The sequence below is a fragment of the Eretmochelys imbricata genome, chromosome 1 (genome assembly GCF_965152235.1).
Source record: "Eretmochelys imbricata isolate rEreImb1 chromosome 1, rEreImb1.hap1, whole genome shotgun sequence".
Lineage (NCBI taxonomy): Eukaryota > Metazoa > Chordata > Testudines > Cheloniidae > Eretmochelys > Eretmochelys imbricata.
The window spans coordinates 38,599,808-38,617,177 of record NC_135572.1 but is presented as its reverse complement, the minus strand read 5'-3'; the positions used below and the strand labels follow the sequence as shown (position 1 = coordinate 38,617,177).

General features: G+C 39.6%; 1 protein-coding gene across 3 annotated transcripts in view; it reads right to left on the bottom strand.

The window, feature by feature from the left end:
• The window catches only part of ATM (ATM serine/threonine kinase), a 146,245-nt gene that overhangs the window by 24,743 nt on the left and 104,132 nt on the right, over positions 1–17,370 (bottom strand). For 2 of the 3 annotated variants that reach the window (XM_077808908.1, XM_077808917.1), the window contains exons 57-63: positions 15,547–15,696; positions 14,756–14,921; positions 11,947–12,033; positions 11,744–11,858; positions 5,457–5,520; positions 4,421–4,557; positions 397–4,297 (exon numbers count right to left, since the gene is read on the bottom strand). In XM_077808908.1, the coding sequence (XP_077665034.1) occupies positions 4,117–4,297; positions 4,421–4,557; positions 5,457–5,520; positions 11,744–11,858; positions 11,947–12,033; positions 14,756–14,921; positions 15,547–15,696 (900 nt within the window). In that variant the 3' untranslated portion in view covers positions 397–4,116. Of the gene's footprint in view, positions 1–396; positions 4,298–4,420; positions 4,558–5,456; positions 5,521–11,743; positions 11,859–11,946; positions 12,034–14,755; positions 14,922–15,546; positions 15,697–17,370 lie in introns of those variants that run through there. The other variant, XM_077808924.1, reaches the window with a different exon arrangement.

Below are 17,370 nucleotides of genomic sequence, written 5' to 3'. Positions count from 1 at the left end.
AATCAATTCCAAGTCATACTTATGTGATAAAAGCGAGATATTTAACACACTCTTCTCTATGCATTCCTTCTCTACAGCAGCTCCCAATTTTTCCAGTCATGGTCTTCACTCCCTTGCCCCACCCCCTCCCGCTAAAATGATCAGTTTAGTTAACAGTGACATTTTAAATATCATCATTAGGTTTTGGTATCAACATTCAATAGATCAGTGGAGCAAGGGGAGTTCATACCTTTCAAAGGCTTTGTTTCAGGTTGTCTGCAGACTCTACAAGACAACACTGCAGCAGCTTACACTAGGTTCAGACTTTGAACCGCAAAAGTAATAATAAAAAGAACATATACCTTTAACTTTTAACAGTCACACAGTTGAATTTCACTACGTCAACCCTAGCACCCATTGCTAACAATGATATCTTTATTGAAATTTTTTCACAGAAGCGTTATAGCATCTTTTCAGGTACAGAAGATTAATATTCATACAGAAAAAACAATCAGTCATGCAGTACCACATACAAATATAAAATACATTTTATGAATTCATAACTTCTCAGTTTTAAGCAAAGAGTTTTTAGTGGTGAAATCAGATGTGTATTCTAATGTGTATTCTTTAAGCCCAAAGTTCCATAGCAACATAACTCACTTCATAACTACTGGGAAATTAATGAGAAAGTGTGTGTTGTTGGTCATTAGAGATCATGAAAAGGTTCCAGTTCAGTAGTTATGGAGACCGAAGTCTTCACTTTCCCCAAACAGCCTGGCTTCCCCACACTACCCTGCCAATTTAACTCCATTGCTGTTCTGGAGTAATCTTCTCTAGTGGTAGAAATGGTAGGTTCAGTCTCCACAGCCTATTGAAATCTGTGGCCTCTTTGCTGAGATTTGAGGTGGGGCACTTGTCCAACAGAAACTGCGTAAACACCAATAATTCATTTTACATATGCAACAAAGTTGTCACTGGCTTTAAAAAAATATAAATCTAAATCTGTTATTTAAAAAAAAACAACCCTTCCCTTCATATCATAGGCTCACAAAGGTCTAATATTTTCCTTAGAAACAGTCTGTGAAAAATTCATCACATTTTTCAAGCATATAACAATTAACATACTCCAGGGAAATACCAGAATATAAAAAAATGCAATATAACATGGCTTCACATATTTTTACCTTACTAATATAGTAAATGCATATGGCTCTTCGATATTAATCTACCTTAGTTTCAATGCTACTGCACTTCAATTTCTGCCTAACCATTATTCAGAACAAAATGCCATTCACACTTCATGTATTTATTAAAGGTCTTTTCTGGGTCTCTCTTATACAAAGGAAAATCCAGGCATGTGGCTCAAAAATATACCGTTTAGAAGTCAAATACAATATTCACTTTTCCAGTTCTTACTTTTAAAAAGAGAGAACTACTGCAACATACAAAAACCGAAAGAAAGCTCAATGCTTAAATGGTCTCTGTTGGGTGGTGTGGCGTACTGTGGCTTGACACCGGTAACTTCACTGTAATTAGTTTAACAAGGTTAATGTAAATGCTAGTGTATCACACATTAACATCACTTAATTAGGTATTCCTCCACCCAGGTAACATTGTCAATGTAAAATTAATACATGATCTTCCATTATAAATAACGAAAGCATACATAATTTATATACATTTCTTTTTTGCCATTAGTGCAGCTTGGGCAATGAAAACAAATGGATTAATTTCATTTTCTGGTCCTCATGCACACTGAGTTCACATGACACTATAGGGGAATGTTTAAATTTAAAACTATCTCATCTCTGAAGCTAAAAATTAATGAACAGTTTATTCATATTAGATTAATGATTTATTTTAACACAAAACCTAAATTTTGGGCCTAACTAGTTGACAGTGTGCCTTTCCAGGGGGATTTCTCCATAACCGGTGCAGTCGGGATAGAGTTTACCCAAACGCTTATGTGCTACATCTATACATATAACAGGAGCTAGAACCCTGGCCCAATTAAACATGAGTCCCTTACAGTGATTTTGGTGTTTTTTAGAGGAATGGTGACAAAATTGCAGGTCGTAAAACCAATAGCCCAGATTTTAAAAAATAAGTGCCTAAAGTTAAGACTCCTATTTCTGTATTTAGGCCTCTAGATAAGTTACCTGACATTCTGACGTGCTCAGCATCCAGCAGCTTCCACTAAAGTCACTCACTACATTTGAAAATCAGGTCTCACTTACTTAGCAACCTAACTTTAAGCACCTATTTTTGAAAATCTTGGCCAAAGGCTTTTTGCTCAGTGTCCTACTGCTTGCCATCCCACAGTTGCATGGCAAGACTCTTCTCCTTTTCCTAGATGATGTCATTAATACTTCAGTATAGTGGGGCACTTGTCCCATCAGACACGTTTAATTCTGAGGTGTAGCTACAAACTACTGTCCCCCTAAAGGAAGTAATTTTCACTCTTCCCTTACTCTGTATAGTAGGAAACCCAGGATGCAATTTTAAGGTTGAATCCAAGACTGATGAGCGTCAATATAAGTGTATGCACAGAGTTGTTGTAAATGTGTCGGTCCCAGGATATTGGAGAGACAAGGTGGGTGAGGTGATATCTTTTATTGGACCCACTTCTGCTGATGAGAGAGACAAGCTTTCACGCCATACAGCGCTCTTCTTCAGGTCTGCAAAATGTATATTAGAAAGTTTGTCTCTCTCACCAACAGAAGTGGGTCCAATAAAAGATATTACCTCACCCACCATGTCTCTAACAGAAATGTGTGTCTGCAGCATCACCAAACTAAAAAAGACTTGTCTTAATTTCTACCAGAAGTCTGAAATAAAATGTGCGTAGAAAAAATAAATTTTAAAATTACAGTGAAATAGCAAAAATAAGGCAAACTAAAGTCAGCAAAATGCTAAATTATGCCAACACTCCATCATTAACTTACACTGCTATGAAAAAGGCAGAAAGTCCATATTAAGGATTTTGCTGAATTTTGTCAGACTTTGTATCTTTTATTTGTACTTTTTAAAATAAAACAAAAAATGTTTCAGGAAGGATTTCAGAAGGCATAACATGGACACTATGGACGGAACAGATTTCCCTATTACACATGCTTATTGACTATCTTACCAAAGTAGGCAGTTTCATATATTACAAAGGGGCAAGCAATGAAATGTAACTAGTAAAACTGCACATTCAAAATATAACTTTAAAGCTTCCAAAATGTATTTATGTCAGATATCAAAAGAGAGTTTGCTCTTGAACCAGACCCTGTATGTCAGGTTTCAGCCCAGGATCAGTCTACTTTAATAGATGAGTAGGAGATAAAGTTAATGTCGTTACTTAAAATGCTAAAAATCATGGTTTATACAAGGAAAGTGTCAAAACAATTTAAGCTACAGCAGCACAAAAAGCAGCACTATATTCTACTTGGCTCAAAGATCATTTATCTAGAAAATACTGTGCAATAATGTCCAATTTCCTCATCATCAGCTGTCTAATTAGGCTATAAAATACACAAGAACCTATCAGTTTACTGGATATGAAATTATTTTTAGCGCTAAACTTTTATATTTAACATTTCCCTTTTTGTAGTTTTGTCTAGTATCACTTCAACATCAGCTTTAAGATACAGTGTTTCTTCTTCTTTTGTAACACATTTAAGTGACTTATTTGATGTCTTTTAGCTTACAAATCATTCATTCAGTAAAGGTAATAATATAGTCTATAAATGTTACACAAATCAAGCTCTAGATGCTTAACTAATATCCAAGATTAGATGGATGTTTTAAAAAGGTTTTGCAAGAACATTGTACATGCCATCTCACTGCAAGCAAAAAGTATCTGTTCCTGGATGGTCACAAGATTTTCTTGGTATGGTATAGGAACACCAGAATACTGAACTTAGGGTTTTGTGTATGGTGAACACAGTTCTGGAGATCAACAATATAATCTGATAAAGATCATTTAAAAATTAAACACTTGTTTCAGGACTACTGCTTTATAATCTACACAGTTGATTCTCATATAGTATTTCCATTAAGAAACATCAATATGAAATGCTGACCCAGCCACCCTTCCCCCAAAATTGAACAGGTTTCCTATTCACTCTTTAAAATCTATTGGATACTTCAAGATCATACCCAGGGCTTCCACCCTGGAAAGAGCCGACTGAGGTTTTTGGGATCCATAGCCTGCTGTATGAGAAGGTTCACCTGTCCTCCCACACTGAGCACTGTTCCCTCCTCTACACCTTTCAGCTTCTCCTGAAGCCTCATCAGGACACGTTCTGCAACTTTGTTAAAACTCTGGTCATCTCTGATAGCAAAATAAAAATGACAAATAATCAGATTATATATGTCGCCCGAATAGGATGAACAACTTTGGGTAAGAAGAGAAAAGTATAAAATCCAAGGCAAGAAATTAAGAAGCACCTCTTACCTGGCTTTTCTGTTACATTCCTGATCACTGGTACTGAGTGTGGAGTTGATGTCAGCCTCATCCTCTGGTCTCTGTTGCAAATACAATGCTTTCAAAGGATTCATGGTCCAGTCAAAGAGAGGATCATAGAGCAGCACCTACACAGGAAAGAATTATCTTTTTAAATTAAGTTTTAAACTACAACTAGTTCAATGCCCTAACAGGAAGACATAAATAAAACAGCTGAAGCCCATGCTAGACACATGGGTAAGAGTCTCTTATTTGGCACAATCCAGTAGAATTAGAATGTCTCAATTAAGCAGACATGGTCCAGAATCAAAACCCAGCACATCTGACCATCCCCAGACATTGGAGAACTTCTGATCCAATCCAAATTTTGTTGCACTGGCCCATCTCTACAATTGAAAGGTCATTATTTTTAATGATTAAATATTGTTATTGGTTTTCAGTACACAATCTTATGCTCCTTTTTAAATTCCTTTTTATTTTTCAAATTATTAAGAAGCTTGTGTAGCAAAACACCATTGTTTCTCTTATTTTGTTGAGTGTTTGGTTGCGTGTTAGCATTGTTTTATGGTTGTGCCTTGATTATTATGTTCTTTAAAAGTAACATTGTGTTGCCAGGGCAAAATACCCAAACTGATATTTTCTATTACACTTCACGAAATCACCACATTTTGTCTACTGAAAGTACTGTATAAAAGGGATTTAATTCCCATGGCACTGGTCCTGGTAGGAATGCTATAGTTCTCTCTGACTGGAAGTTTCTGGATACTGAATAACAGGCAATTTGTTTTAACAATTTATGTGCCTGAAATGGTTACCACAGTAATGTGAGTTGGTGATGGTTTAGAAAAAGCTACATGCATGAGTAATTCTGGAAAATGCAATGGAACTATAACGTGAAAAACTTGCTACAAATATTCATTTGTAGCTAATAGTAAGAGTCATAAAGCATTCCAGCCTGCATATATGAAGGCAGGGAATTAAAAGTTTTCTTTCAGTTTTCCATCAGGAAGCATGAAGAAACATTTACCTCCACGATAGTCAGCAAAGCTTCTTGGGAATTTCTCATAACAGTCATAGTCTTCTCACAGCATCTACAAAAAAATTTTTTTTTTTAAAATCACATTTTTGGATTTTCTCCCATTTTAGTAAAACCAAAGAGTATTTTTCTATCGTTTAAACAACTGGTATTCATACCCTTCTCAGAGATTATTTTACCAGAAGATTATCCTCACTGAAGCTTCCATTTTAGAAAATGACTGAGGAATTTCTGACCTGATAATTTTCTGTTAGCATCCTCTCTCTCCATTCTTCACTAATGGGCTAATGTCCCACACCTGTGAATTTGTAGGGGGCCCAATGTTGTTGCTGGAGCCTTTAAGACTAGCCATGAACTTCAGCTCAGGCCACCAGACGAGTTCTTCCTAAACTGTAGTAACACTCCAGCAACCGATTATTAACGACAACTTGACAAAAACCTGATATATTAATTAACCTTAAACACAATTATATGTCTAAGTGTCCTATTAAAGAAAAAAATCAATTTGTAGTCCAGTTACTTACCAAATTGCCAGGGAGGGTTGAATGAGGAGAGAAACTGCTAACAGTAAGACTATTACCAGGTAAGAAATTTCTCATTCTGTTGCACATCTCCTCATTCATCACTAATGGGAAGTAGCGAGCAGCGAACCACAGAAGTAGGGAGGAAAAGAGAACAGATTTTTAATTATTACAGTAAAATAATAGGCAAGAATGGCTGTTCCCCCATATAAAGAAAGCAATGTAAACTAAGACGTTATCTGGGAACCAACCCAGTCGGCATCATTATCATCATGTTCCCATTACGCCTCTGGTGTTTAGGGCAGTGATGAAGAGACGGGCTCCACCTTACGAAGAGAGGGAAGAGCATCTTTGCGAGCAGGCTAGCTAACCTAGTGAGGAGGGCTTTAAACTAGGTTCACCGGGGGAAGGAGACCAAAGCCCTGAGGTAAGTGGGAAAGCGAGATACCGGGAGGAAGCACAGGCAGGAATGTCTGTGAGGGGAGGGCTCCTGCCTCATACTGAGAATGAGGGGCGATCAGCAGATTATCTCAAGTGCTTATATACGAATGCACAAAGCCTTGGAAACAAGCAGGGAGAACTGGAGGTCCTGGTGATGTCAAGGAATTATGACGTGATTGGAATAACAGAGACTTGGTGGGATAACTCACATGACTGGAGTACTGTCACGGATGGTTATAAACTGTTCAGGAAGGACAGGCAGGGCAGAAAAGGTGGGGGAGTAGCACTGTATGTAAGGGAGCAGCATGACTGCTCAGAGCTCCGGTACGATACTGCAGAAAAACGTGAGTGTCTCTGGATTAAGTTTAGAAGTGTGAGCAACAGGAGTGATGTAGTGGTGGGAGTCTGCTATAGACCACCGGACCAGGGGGATGAGGTGGATGAGGCTTTCTTCCGGCAGCTCGCAGAAGCTACTAGATCGCATGCCCTGGTTCTCATGGGTGACTTTAATTTTCCTGATATCTGCTGGGAGAGCAATACAGCGGTGCATAGACAATCCAGGAAGTTTTTGGAAAGCGTAGGGGACAATTTCCTGGTGCAAGTGCTAGAGGAGCCAACTAAGGGGGGAGCTTTTCTTGACCTGCTGCTCACAAACCGGGAAGAATTAGTAGGGGAAGCAAAAGTGGATGGGAATCTGGGAGGCAGTGACCATGAGTTGGTTGAGTTCAGGATCCTGACATAGGGAAGAAAGGTAAGCAGCAGGATACGGACCCTGGACTTCAGGAAAGCAGACTTCGACTCCCTCAGGGAACGGATGGGTAGGATCCCCTGGGGGACTAACATGAAGGGGAAAGGAGTCCAGGAGAGCTGGCTGTATTTCAAGGAATCCCTGTTGAGGTTACAGGGACAAACCATCCCGATGTGTCGAAAGAATAGTAAATATGGCAGGCGACCAGCTTAGCTTAACGGTGAAATCCTAGCGGATCTTAAGCATAAAAAAGAAGCTTACAAGAAGTGGAAGGTTGGATATATGACCAGGGAAGAGTATAAAAATATTGCTCGGGCATGTAGGAATGAAATTAGGAGGGCCAAATCGCACCTGGAGCTGCAGCTAGCGAGAGATGTTAAGAGTAACAAGAAGGGTTTCTTCAGGTATGTTGGCAACAAGAAGAAAGCCAAGGAAAGTGTGGGCCCCTTAATGAATGAGGGAGGCAACCTAGTGACGGAGGATGTGGAAAAAGCTAATGTACTCAATGATTTTTTTGCCTCTGTCTTCACGAACAAGGTCAGCTCCCAGACTGCTGTGCTGGGCATCACAACATGGGGAATAGATGGCCAGCCCTCTGTGGAGAAAGAGGTGGTTAGGGACTATTTAGAAAAACTGGATGTGCACAAGTCCATGGGGCCAGATGAGTTGCATCCGAGAGTGCTAAAGGAACTGGCGGCTGTGATTGCAGAGCCATTGGCCATTATCTTTGAAAACTCGTGGCGAACGGGGGAAGTCCCGGATGACTGGAAAAAGGCTAATGTAGTGCCAATCTTTAAAAAAGGGAAGAAGGAGGATCCTGGGAACTATAGGCCAGTCAGCCTCACTTCAGTCCCCGGAAAAATCATGGAGCAGGTCCTCAAAGAATCAATCCTGAAGCACTTACATGAGAGGAAAGTGATCAGGAACAGTCAGCATGGATTCACCAAGGGAAGGTCATGCCTGACTAATCTAATCGCCTTCTATGATGAGATTACTGGTTCTGTGGATGAAGGGAAAGCAGTGGATGTATTGTATCTTGACTTTAGCAAAGCTTTTGACACTGTCTCCCACAGTATTCTTATCAGCAAGTTAAGGAAGTATGGGCTGGATGAATGCACCATAAGGTGGGTAGAAAGTTGGCTAGATTGTTGGGCTCAACGGGTAGTGATCAATGGCTCCATGTCTAGTTGTCAGCCGGTGTCAAGTGGAGTGCCCCAGGGGTCGGTCCTGGGGCCGGTTTTGTTCAATATCTTCATAAATGATCTGGAGGATGGTGTGGATTGCACTCTCAGCAAATTTGCGGATGATACTAAACTGGGAGGAGTGGTAGATACACTGGAGGGCAGGGATAGGATACAGAGGGACCTAGACAAATTGGAGGATTGGGCCAAAAGAAATCTGATGAGGTTCAATAAGGATAAGTGCAGGGTCCTGCACTTAGGACGGAAGAACCCAATGCACAGCTACAGACTAGGGACCGAATGGCTAGGCAGCAGTTCTGCGGAAAAGGACCTAGGGGTGACAGTGGACGAGAAGCTGGATATGAGTCAGCAGTGTGCCCTTGTTGCCAAGAAGGCCAATGGCATTTTGGGATGTATAAGTAGGGGCATAGCGAGCAGATCGAGGGACGTGATCATCCCCCTCTATTCGACATTGGTGAGGCCTCATCTGGAGTACTGTGTCCAGTTTTGGGCCCCACACTACAAGAAGGATGTGGATAAATTGGAGAGACTCCAGCGAAGGGCAACAAAAATGATTAGGGGTCTGGAACATATGAGTTATGAGGAGAGGCTGAGGGAACTGGGATTGTTTAGTCTGCAGAAGAGAAGAATGAGGGGGGATTTGATAGCTGCTTTCAACTACCTGAGAGGTAGTTCCAGAGAGGATGGTTCTAGACTATTCTCAGTGGTGGAGGAGGACAGGACAAGGAGTAATGGTCTCAAGTTGCAGTGGGGGAGGTTCAGGTTGGATATTAGGAAAAACTTTTTCACTAGGAGGGTGGTGAAACACTGGAATGCGTTGCCTAGGGAGGTGGTGGAATCTCCTTCCTTAGACGTTTTTAAGGTCAGGCTTGACAAAGCCCTGGCTGGGATGATTTAATTGGGTATGGGTCCTGCTTTTGAGCAGGGGGTTGGACTAGATGACCTCCTGAGGTCCCTTCCAACCCTGATATTCTATGATTCTATGAAGCTCCTCCACTCTCGTGTGTTTCTGGCAAGGCTTTCAATGGTTCCCCAGCTGTGTTCCAAGTTTTTTCAGCTCAGCTTCCACAGCTCTTCACCATGTTGTTTTTGAGCAGCCTCATTTTCGCTTGCATTCAGGTGTCCATCTTAATGCTATTCTGGTGATGGAACCGGTTTCCATCTGAAGCACATGGCGAATCTGTCTCCAACGCCTCCTGGTAATGATGGTGCTCATAGCTTCTTGGCTGCACTGTGTGGACAGGTCTTGGTCTGAGATTGTTCTGAGCCAAAAGACATGGAGGATTTTTCTGAGGTTGTACGGAATGAAGACAGTTTCAACATGTCAAAAGCCAAACCAGCCCAGTAGTATCTTCTTATTAAAGGATGCCTCTGTAGGGGAATGGACACTTAACTTTGCAAGTCTTCCTTTGATGAGGCTCATACACTTTTCCCCCATTGCTCCTAGATGCCTACATATTGACTGGTCATTGTCATAGACAGTTTATTGGACTCAAATTGCTGGTCTGATCCTATGTGGCCATGTTTGTGGTTTTCGTTCAGACACACCACTGACAGAGCTGTCAAAGTGAACTACAAGGATGTGTATGCTGAGATTTTGGAAATTTGTTTTCCAGGTATGTGCTTCTCCCCTCCAGACAGCCATGTCTGTTTTGACCCTGGGTGGGCAATTCTCTGCATTGGCTTCAAAAGCTGTTCTTCATTTGAACAGGGGATATAAATCCTTTGGAGGAGTGTCCAGTTTGAACTAGCCTGTTCGTCTGGTCACTAATTGGTCGTGTTACCTATTGCATGGATATTGGTGTGTAACTTGCGACCTGAGCCTTGCTGTGACTTTGGGTACTGAGGAACACCCAATGTTCCTAAGGAGTCACCCATCCAAGTACTAATCAGCATGAGCCTGTTTACCTTCTGAGAGCAGACTGTCCTGAAGAAAATCCAGAATAGCTGGGTATCAGGGTTCTTGGGGTTTTTGTTCTCCCTTGATACCACAAGATAAACTTTATCCAGATTCAGATTAGATCTTTCGTGTTCAAGCTTCTTGAAGAACAGTAAATTCCCTGTCACTTTGGAGAACAGTGCAAGCCTGATTAATAGTTCTGTCCTAACAGCCAAGCTGTCAAGTGTAAATGGGCTGAATGGGGGATAGGACCTTGGTAAAGGATGTGTGGTCTCATTTCTAGATGCAGTGGAGGGAGGGGTTTCTAACATTATGTCTATTAGGTCAAAAACCATGTTCTCCTTGGCTAGTGCGCAGCTAGATCTATCACAAGAAAACAAATCAAAATTGAAGTTATACAGAAGACTCTCAACACCAGTCTTACAAACAACCAGTTTTATATGAGCAAGTTGACATGCCTTCATATTGATGCCTTCGAAGCACTGGAAATGCCTTTGCAGTGGTTTGAAGGCAAGAAGAAAGCAATGCAGAGCATCACAACGCAACTTACGTTACGTATGTACAGTGATTTTGAGGTGTTCTATTTTTATGAACTACTCATTGTAGGCCGCACTAACAGCATAGGGTGCGTAGATAGAGTGCAACCTAAGGGTGAACTTTGCGGATCTGCACATGTGCAGAAGGGACTCCTGGCCAGAGAAGGGCGGGTCTCCAGGACCTGTTATGGTTGTTACTGCCTAGCACCAGTTTTTTATCTTACCAAGCAACAATTTCTGATTTCGTAACCTGTTTTCCTGTACTGATTGGTCAACTGATAATACATATATATATATTGTACATTATTATCAGTTCTTTGGCAAGCAATCTGGCTAAGGGTGTGTGTGTGTTTGCCCTACTGTGATTCTGCCTGACCAACAGAGCTCCAGTGCTTATGGCTTTACTTTCTTTTTTTAATAAAGTTTATTATTTAAACTACTCACTGAGGACTCCAGAATTTGGATATCGGACCAGGCAGGTAGCAGGAGGAACCCACAAAGGGGTACTAGTGCCACAAAAGGGAAAGGCCTAGCAGAGTGTGCCCCAACACTCAATCCCCAGTACAATAAGGGGTCTACCGTAAAACAAAATGGTCAAGAGAAACTGCACCATCAACTGTTCCATTGCCAAAGGGAGAAAATCTAGTGGCCTGCACTGATGGGAGTCTCCAGCAACAACTGACCACCTCTGAACTCCATCAATGGGCAGCCTTAACCCATTAGTGATAAATGAGGAGAGAAGCTGTGCAACTGAAGGACAATATTAAAGATTCCATAATTGATTGTTACATGGTACTAATTCAGACTTAGTTACTCTCCATAGGAAGTTAAGTGTTCTCTCAACACTCTCTGCACTATATTACATACTATAAACAATCATAATTTAGGGAACCTTCTGCTGCCCTCTTACACCTAAGAAGCATCACTTACCTTCTAAAGACTCCCTCCACGCCAGTGATGCCCATCCCATCCACAATGTCTCTGGTTAACCTAAAGGGAACAGTTTCTGGTGTGGGAAGGATTTTGCCCTGTTCAAAAGCAACCCCTGAAGTAAGAGATATAGTGAAATGTTACAAAAATGTTTAGGAAAAGAAAATTGAAAGCTTTTTTTTTTTTTTTACTTTTCCTCTTACCTAGGTCTATGTGCACCAATTCTGCAGTTTGCTCATCTATCAGGATATTCTGTACATGTCTATCTCCAAGCCCAAGTATGTAACCAACTGAAAAGAGATTATCTCAAAATGAAACTATCTGTATGTAATCATGATTTGAAAAGCTATTTTAAATTTTAGTGTACGTGATTGCTCCTTAGCGTACATGATTACGCCCACACATTCACCTTTGTAAAAATGTTGAAAATTCTAATAGAACATATTCATAGAATAAGCTTGATTTATGTAAACAAGTTAAAAAGAGAAAAATAATACATACAGTTCTATATGTATACATGTAGCTCCAGTATAGAATACCAAATGTCATGCAATACGTTTGCAAACGAAGAGATGGAATTAGATAAAATAGGTGAAAATGTCTGCTGATGTAAATGCGCACAGCTCTATTTCAGAGGAATTCTTCCCATTTGCATCAGCAGACAATTTAGCCCTATGACTTCATAAAACCGGTTCAAGTAAGAAAGTAGATTCATGGTAAAATAAAGAACAAGTCAAAAACATTTAATGTGCAGTAGAACTCTCACATCTGGATTTTGCTAATCTATAAATTTTATAAATACGTACAAAAGAAGCAATCTTTCCTCACTTTTCAGCAAAACGATTTGATAGGAGATGCTGTAGTGAGTGACTACTAGCAAAGTTTCATATTTTTACAAAACAGTATTTCATAAGTTCATTCTGGCATATAATAAATAACAACTACAATTGTCAAAATAAATGTACAACATGCATTTTGTGATGCATTATCTTTTTCTTATTAGCTGACAACGAACGCACTAATTTGTTAAATTCAGTCATTCACAAATAAGTCTCCGGGTCATATGTCAATCAGTAGATTCTACTGTACTTTATATAACATATTGAATTCAAAGTATGGACATCATCTTTGTGTGTGAAAAAGTATGAAAGACTGGTTCTGTATAGGGCTGTGTACACCACTTAAGCTGCATGTTGAGGTCTTAAACATGTCATTGGGCTGTGTGCAGGTCTACTGAACAGGAATTTACCCTAAGAGAAGGCATACATGCTAGCCATCACCTTCAGCCCCCAACTAAAACCTCTCCAACGCATCATAAAGAATCTACAACCTATTCTGAAGGACGACCCACCACTCTCACAGATCTTGGGAGACAGGCCAGTCCTTGCTTACACACAGCCCCCCAATCTGAAGCAAATACTCACCAGCAACCACACACCACACAACAAAAACGCTAACCAAGGAACCTATCCTTGCAATAAAGCCCCTTGCTAACTGTGTCCACATATCTATTCAGGGGACACCATCATAGGGCCTAATCACATCAGCCACGCTATCAGAGGCTCCTTCACCTGCGCATCTACCAATGTGATATATGCCATCATGTGCCAGTAATGCCCCTCTGCCATGTACATTGGCCAAACTGGACAGTCTCTACGTAAAAGAATAAATGGACACAAATCAGACGTCAAGAATTATAACATTCAAAAACCAGTTGGAGAACACTTCAATCTCTTTGGTCACTCGATTACAGACCTAAAAGTGGCCATTCTTCAACAAAAAAACTTCAAAAACAGACTCCAAGGAGAGACTGCTGAATTGGAATTAATTTGCAAACTGGACACCATTAAATTAGGCTTGAATAAAGACTGGGAGTGGATGTGTCATTACACAAAGTAAAACTATTTCTCCATGTTTATTTCCCCCCATACTGTTCCTCACATAAAGAAAAGGAGTACTTGTGGCACCTTAGAGACTAACCAATTTATTTGAGCATGAGCTTTCGTGAGCTACAGCTCACTTCATCAGATGAAGTGAGCTGTAGCTCACGAAAGCTCATGCTCAAATAAATTGGTTAGTCTCTAAGGTGCCACAAGTACTCCTTTTCTTTTTGCGAATACAGACTAACACGGCTGTTACTCTGAAACCTGTTCCTCACATGTTCTTGTCAACTGTTAGAAATGGCCCACCTTGATTATCACTACAAAAGGGTTTTTTTTCTCTCCTGCTGGTAATAGCTCGCCTTACCTGATCATTCTCGTTACAGTGTGTATGGTAACACCCATCGTTTCATGTTCTCTGTGTACATAAAATCTCCCCACTGTATTTTCCACTGCATGCATCCGATGAAGTGAGCTGTAGCTCACGAAAGCTCATGCTCAAATAAATTTATTAGTCTCTAAGGTGCCACAAGTACTCCTTTTCTTTTTGCAGATACAGACTAACATGGCTGCTACTCTGAAACATGCTCAGTATGTTCATCTTATATTAAATAGGGATTCTTGCCATGTTGTTTAAACCGAAGATAGAGCCTACTTTAACACTATTGGATGTCTTCCAGAACCTAAATATTTATTTTAACTCCAGAACTCAATTATCCAGGAGTTAAGAAAAAAAAATCAATTTTATGGAACCTTATTAAAACCCACTTTTTGCATTTCCCTGTTAACTGCAGCAGCCGTTAGCTAATTGAGTGTTTGACTGAAAATATATTTTATATCTTGTAGGACTTAAAAAAACCTTATAAAAAGCAAAACAGCAATGTTTGATACGGTCTTTCTAGTGAGACGAATGGAATCAGTGTTTCAATAAACTGGGTGCTGGAAGGCATCATTTAAAAAAAACAAAACACCTGTTTTTGTTATTCTTTATTTCCCACCCAATATGTCTTAGCTTAATTGCTGTTACCGTAAAATGTTCTAATCTTCTTGTTTATAGTTATGCTAGTTTATACCAACATTAGGTTTGAAAATATAGTCTCTTGAAAAGAATGATAGCAGTTGCTTTACATACCGATAGATGATGTAGCTACACTGCGAGTATATGCCAATCGTTTCTCAAACCAAACAGCTGGGTCCAGGAATTTTTCCATGCAGAAATAGCGAAACACAGGTTGAAAATTCTGGCAAACATCCATAAAGATGTTGTATTTCTCTTCAGAATGCTGTTTTTGTGCATCCTTTAAACAAACCACAAATAAATTAGACATGTTTTCACTCATTAACTAGTTTGGATGGAGCCTACTCCAATCTTTGGAAAGAAATACACAATGTTCTACTCCCATATCAAATGCTCTCTCTCTAACACAGATACACAATCTTGTAGCTGTGATAAAACTTCTTTGTATTCATGTTAATAATTAAATTATTTTCTAGTTTTCATAAGCTATTGTGTTCTCTCATTATCATGAGAAACACTGACAAATGTAAATTAATTCTGCAAAATATGGCATGCCCTGTTCGGCTTCCACAAAGGGTCCATTTTGAACTTCAACTGAGCTTTGATAATGGAAGGGATCATCACATGATACTATTGGAGATCCGACTATAGTTTGTTCCTTCTCATGCCAAGTTTTTACTTTATAATTTAGACTTTTAGTAATTAACCTCAGGTTATTGTTATATAAACCTGGAGACCTAGTTAAGTAGTTCTATTTCATTGCCTATGTTCTCAGTTTTTAATATTGTGCTTATAAACAGAAATTTATTCATTAACACAATACTTTATTTTTTTTAAAAGGTCAAAACTCTAAAGAATCTCTCCACAACACTAAATGAGCAAGATTTTTTGCTATTGTGACTCACCATCATAGTCTTTTGGCAGTGAATACTGCTGTAGTCTTTTGGCCTGTATCTCCTGTGAGCGCCCTCTTCAGGATTCACAAGGAATTCACCGATGGGAGCTGTCCCTGAGCACCACTCCAGGACACCACTTCTCTGAGAAAGGGGGACCACCTGGGAAAAGAATACCAACACCACAAACATAACACGTATCTCTTAAAAAGGCATGTGTATTGGAGTAGACTGTACAATTGAGTTCAACATACCTTGTTATGACCCAGTGTACTTGGGGCAGCCCTCACTGGAAATGCCAAGGTCAGGACAGGCTGCAAAAGGGAGAGCAGATACTCCCAAGACTGGTGGGTAACACTGAAGTTAAACTCCTCAACCAGTCACAAACTGTGCTTCTGATTCCCCACATTGGTTATCAAGAAGCAAAAAATAAATCACATAGCCTCCTTTACTGCATCCCAATTCTCTGTTTCCCAATCAGCACCTAGTGCTCACCTAGGTCCAGTACAGTGAGAAGTTATTTTAAAAAACCTCTGCTCATATAGACAAAATGTTCTTCTGACCCCAAAGGGTCAGCCACATCACCAGGTCAGCATAGGTTTGGATCTTACACAAAATACCACGCTGACAGCCTGTCCTTTAGTGTCTAAAACTAAAGGTTTATAATAAAGAAAAAAGAAAGAACAAGAGAGATGTTAAATGGTAAAACAGTCACATACATAAAAAGAGGTCAGAAGCAGGACTGAAGACAAAATGGAGAAGATGCAGCTGCCTTTTATCGTCTTTTGCCATGCGGCTTTGTTTCAAACACAAGCTTGTGCCATACAGCATCACACTTGTTTTTATACAGCTTTTTCTAAGCACAACTGGAAGACCTCATTTTACCAAAAGAAACTGCTAGGGAACCATTCACAGCTATTACTAATACTTCAATACAACATAATTACCCTGCTGAGTTTCCATGTTTGGTCAGGTAGTAAAATGATGCAATGATTACTAATAGTTCAACACAAACTTCATAAGATTATTACAAGCAATTGCTCGGATTAAGATATCATGTAACAATTGCAATGAGCATATGTGAAATTGGAGATACTAGATGACCACAGTGGTACCTTCTGACCTATCAACCAGTTTTTAAACCATTATCAAATCTCACAAATTTAGTCTGTTCAGTAGTACCTGGCAATAGATGTCCATATCACAATTGGCTCTAACTGCCCCCTCCTTGTTGGTAGCCTTAGCAGACTGAATTGGTAAGGAGACTAAACAATCCTCTGGCTATTGAATGGTGGGTATCTCTTTTAGTTTTGATTCCTTCCTACTCCTTTGTTTTTTGTACATCTTCTGTCTTCTTGTCCTTGTTGTTTATTGCTGATGGATTATGAAAGACTCGAAATCTCATAGTAAAGAGGGGGTTTGTGTTTTCATGATGATATTTTCCATTTATACATTTAAAAACCTTATTAACACCTTTTCCTTCCTCCCTGTCCTCCTTCATTTTGCATGTTTCCAAAATATACCAAGTTTGTTTGAAGACTATTTAAGCAAGACAGAGTGAAATCCACCTATGAGTTCTTGAAAGTATTATAGGATACATAAATAATTAGGATAAATCACTTCACAGACTGAAACACACAGTTCCAATTTGTCAAAGACAAAGCTCATTTAACCTTCATTTAAAAAAATTATCAGCTCATTTTAACTCTTTTTATAATAGGTTTGTACACACCATACACATTAATGGGAAGAAAAAGGGGAAAAACTTATGTCCAAACTAATTTTCTATATCCAGAAATATTAAATTCATTCTTTGTCTCATCAAATACAGTTCTG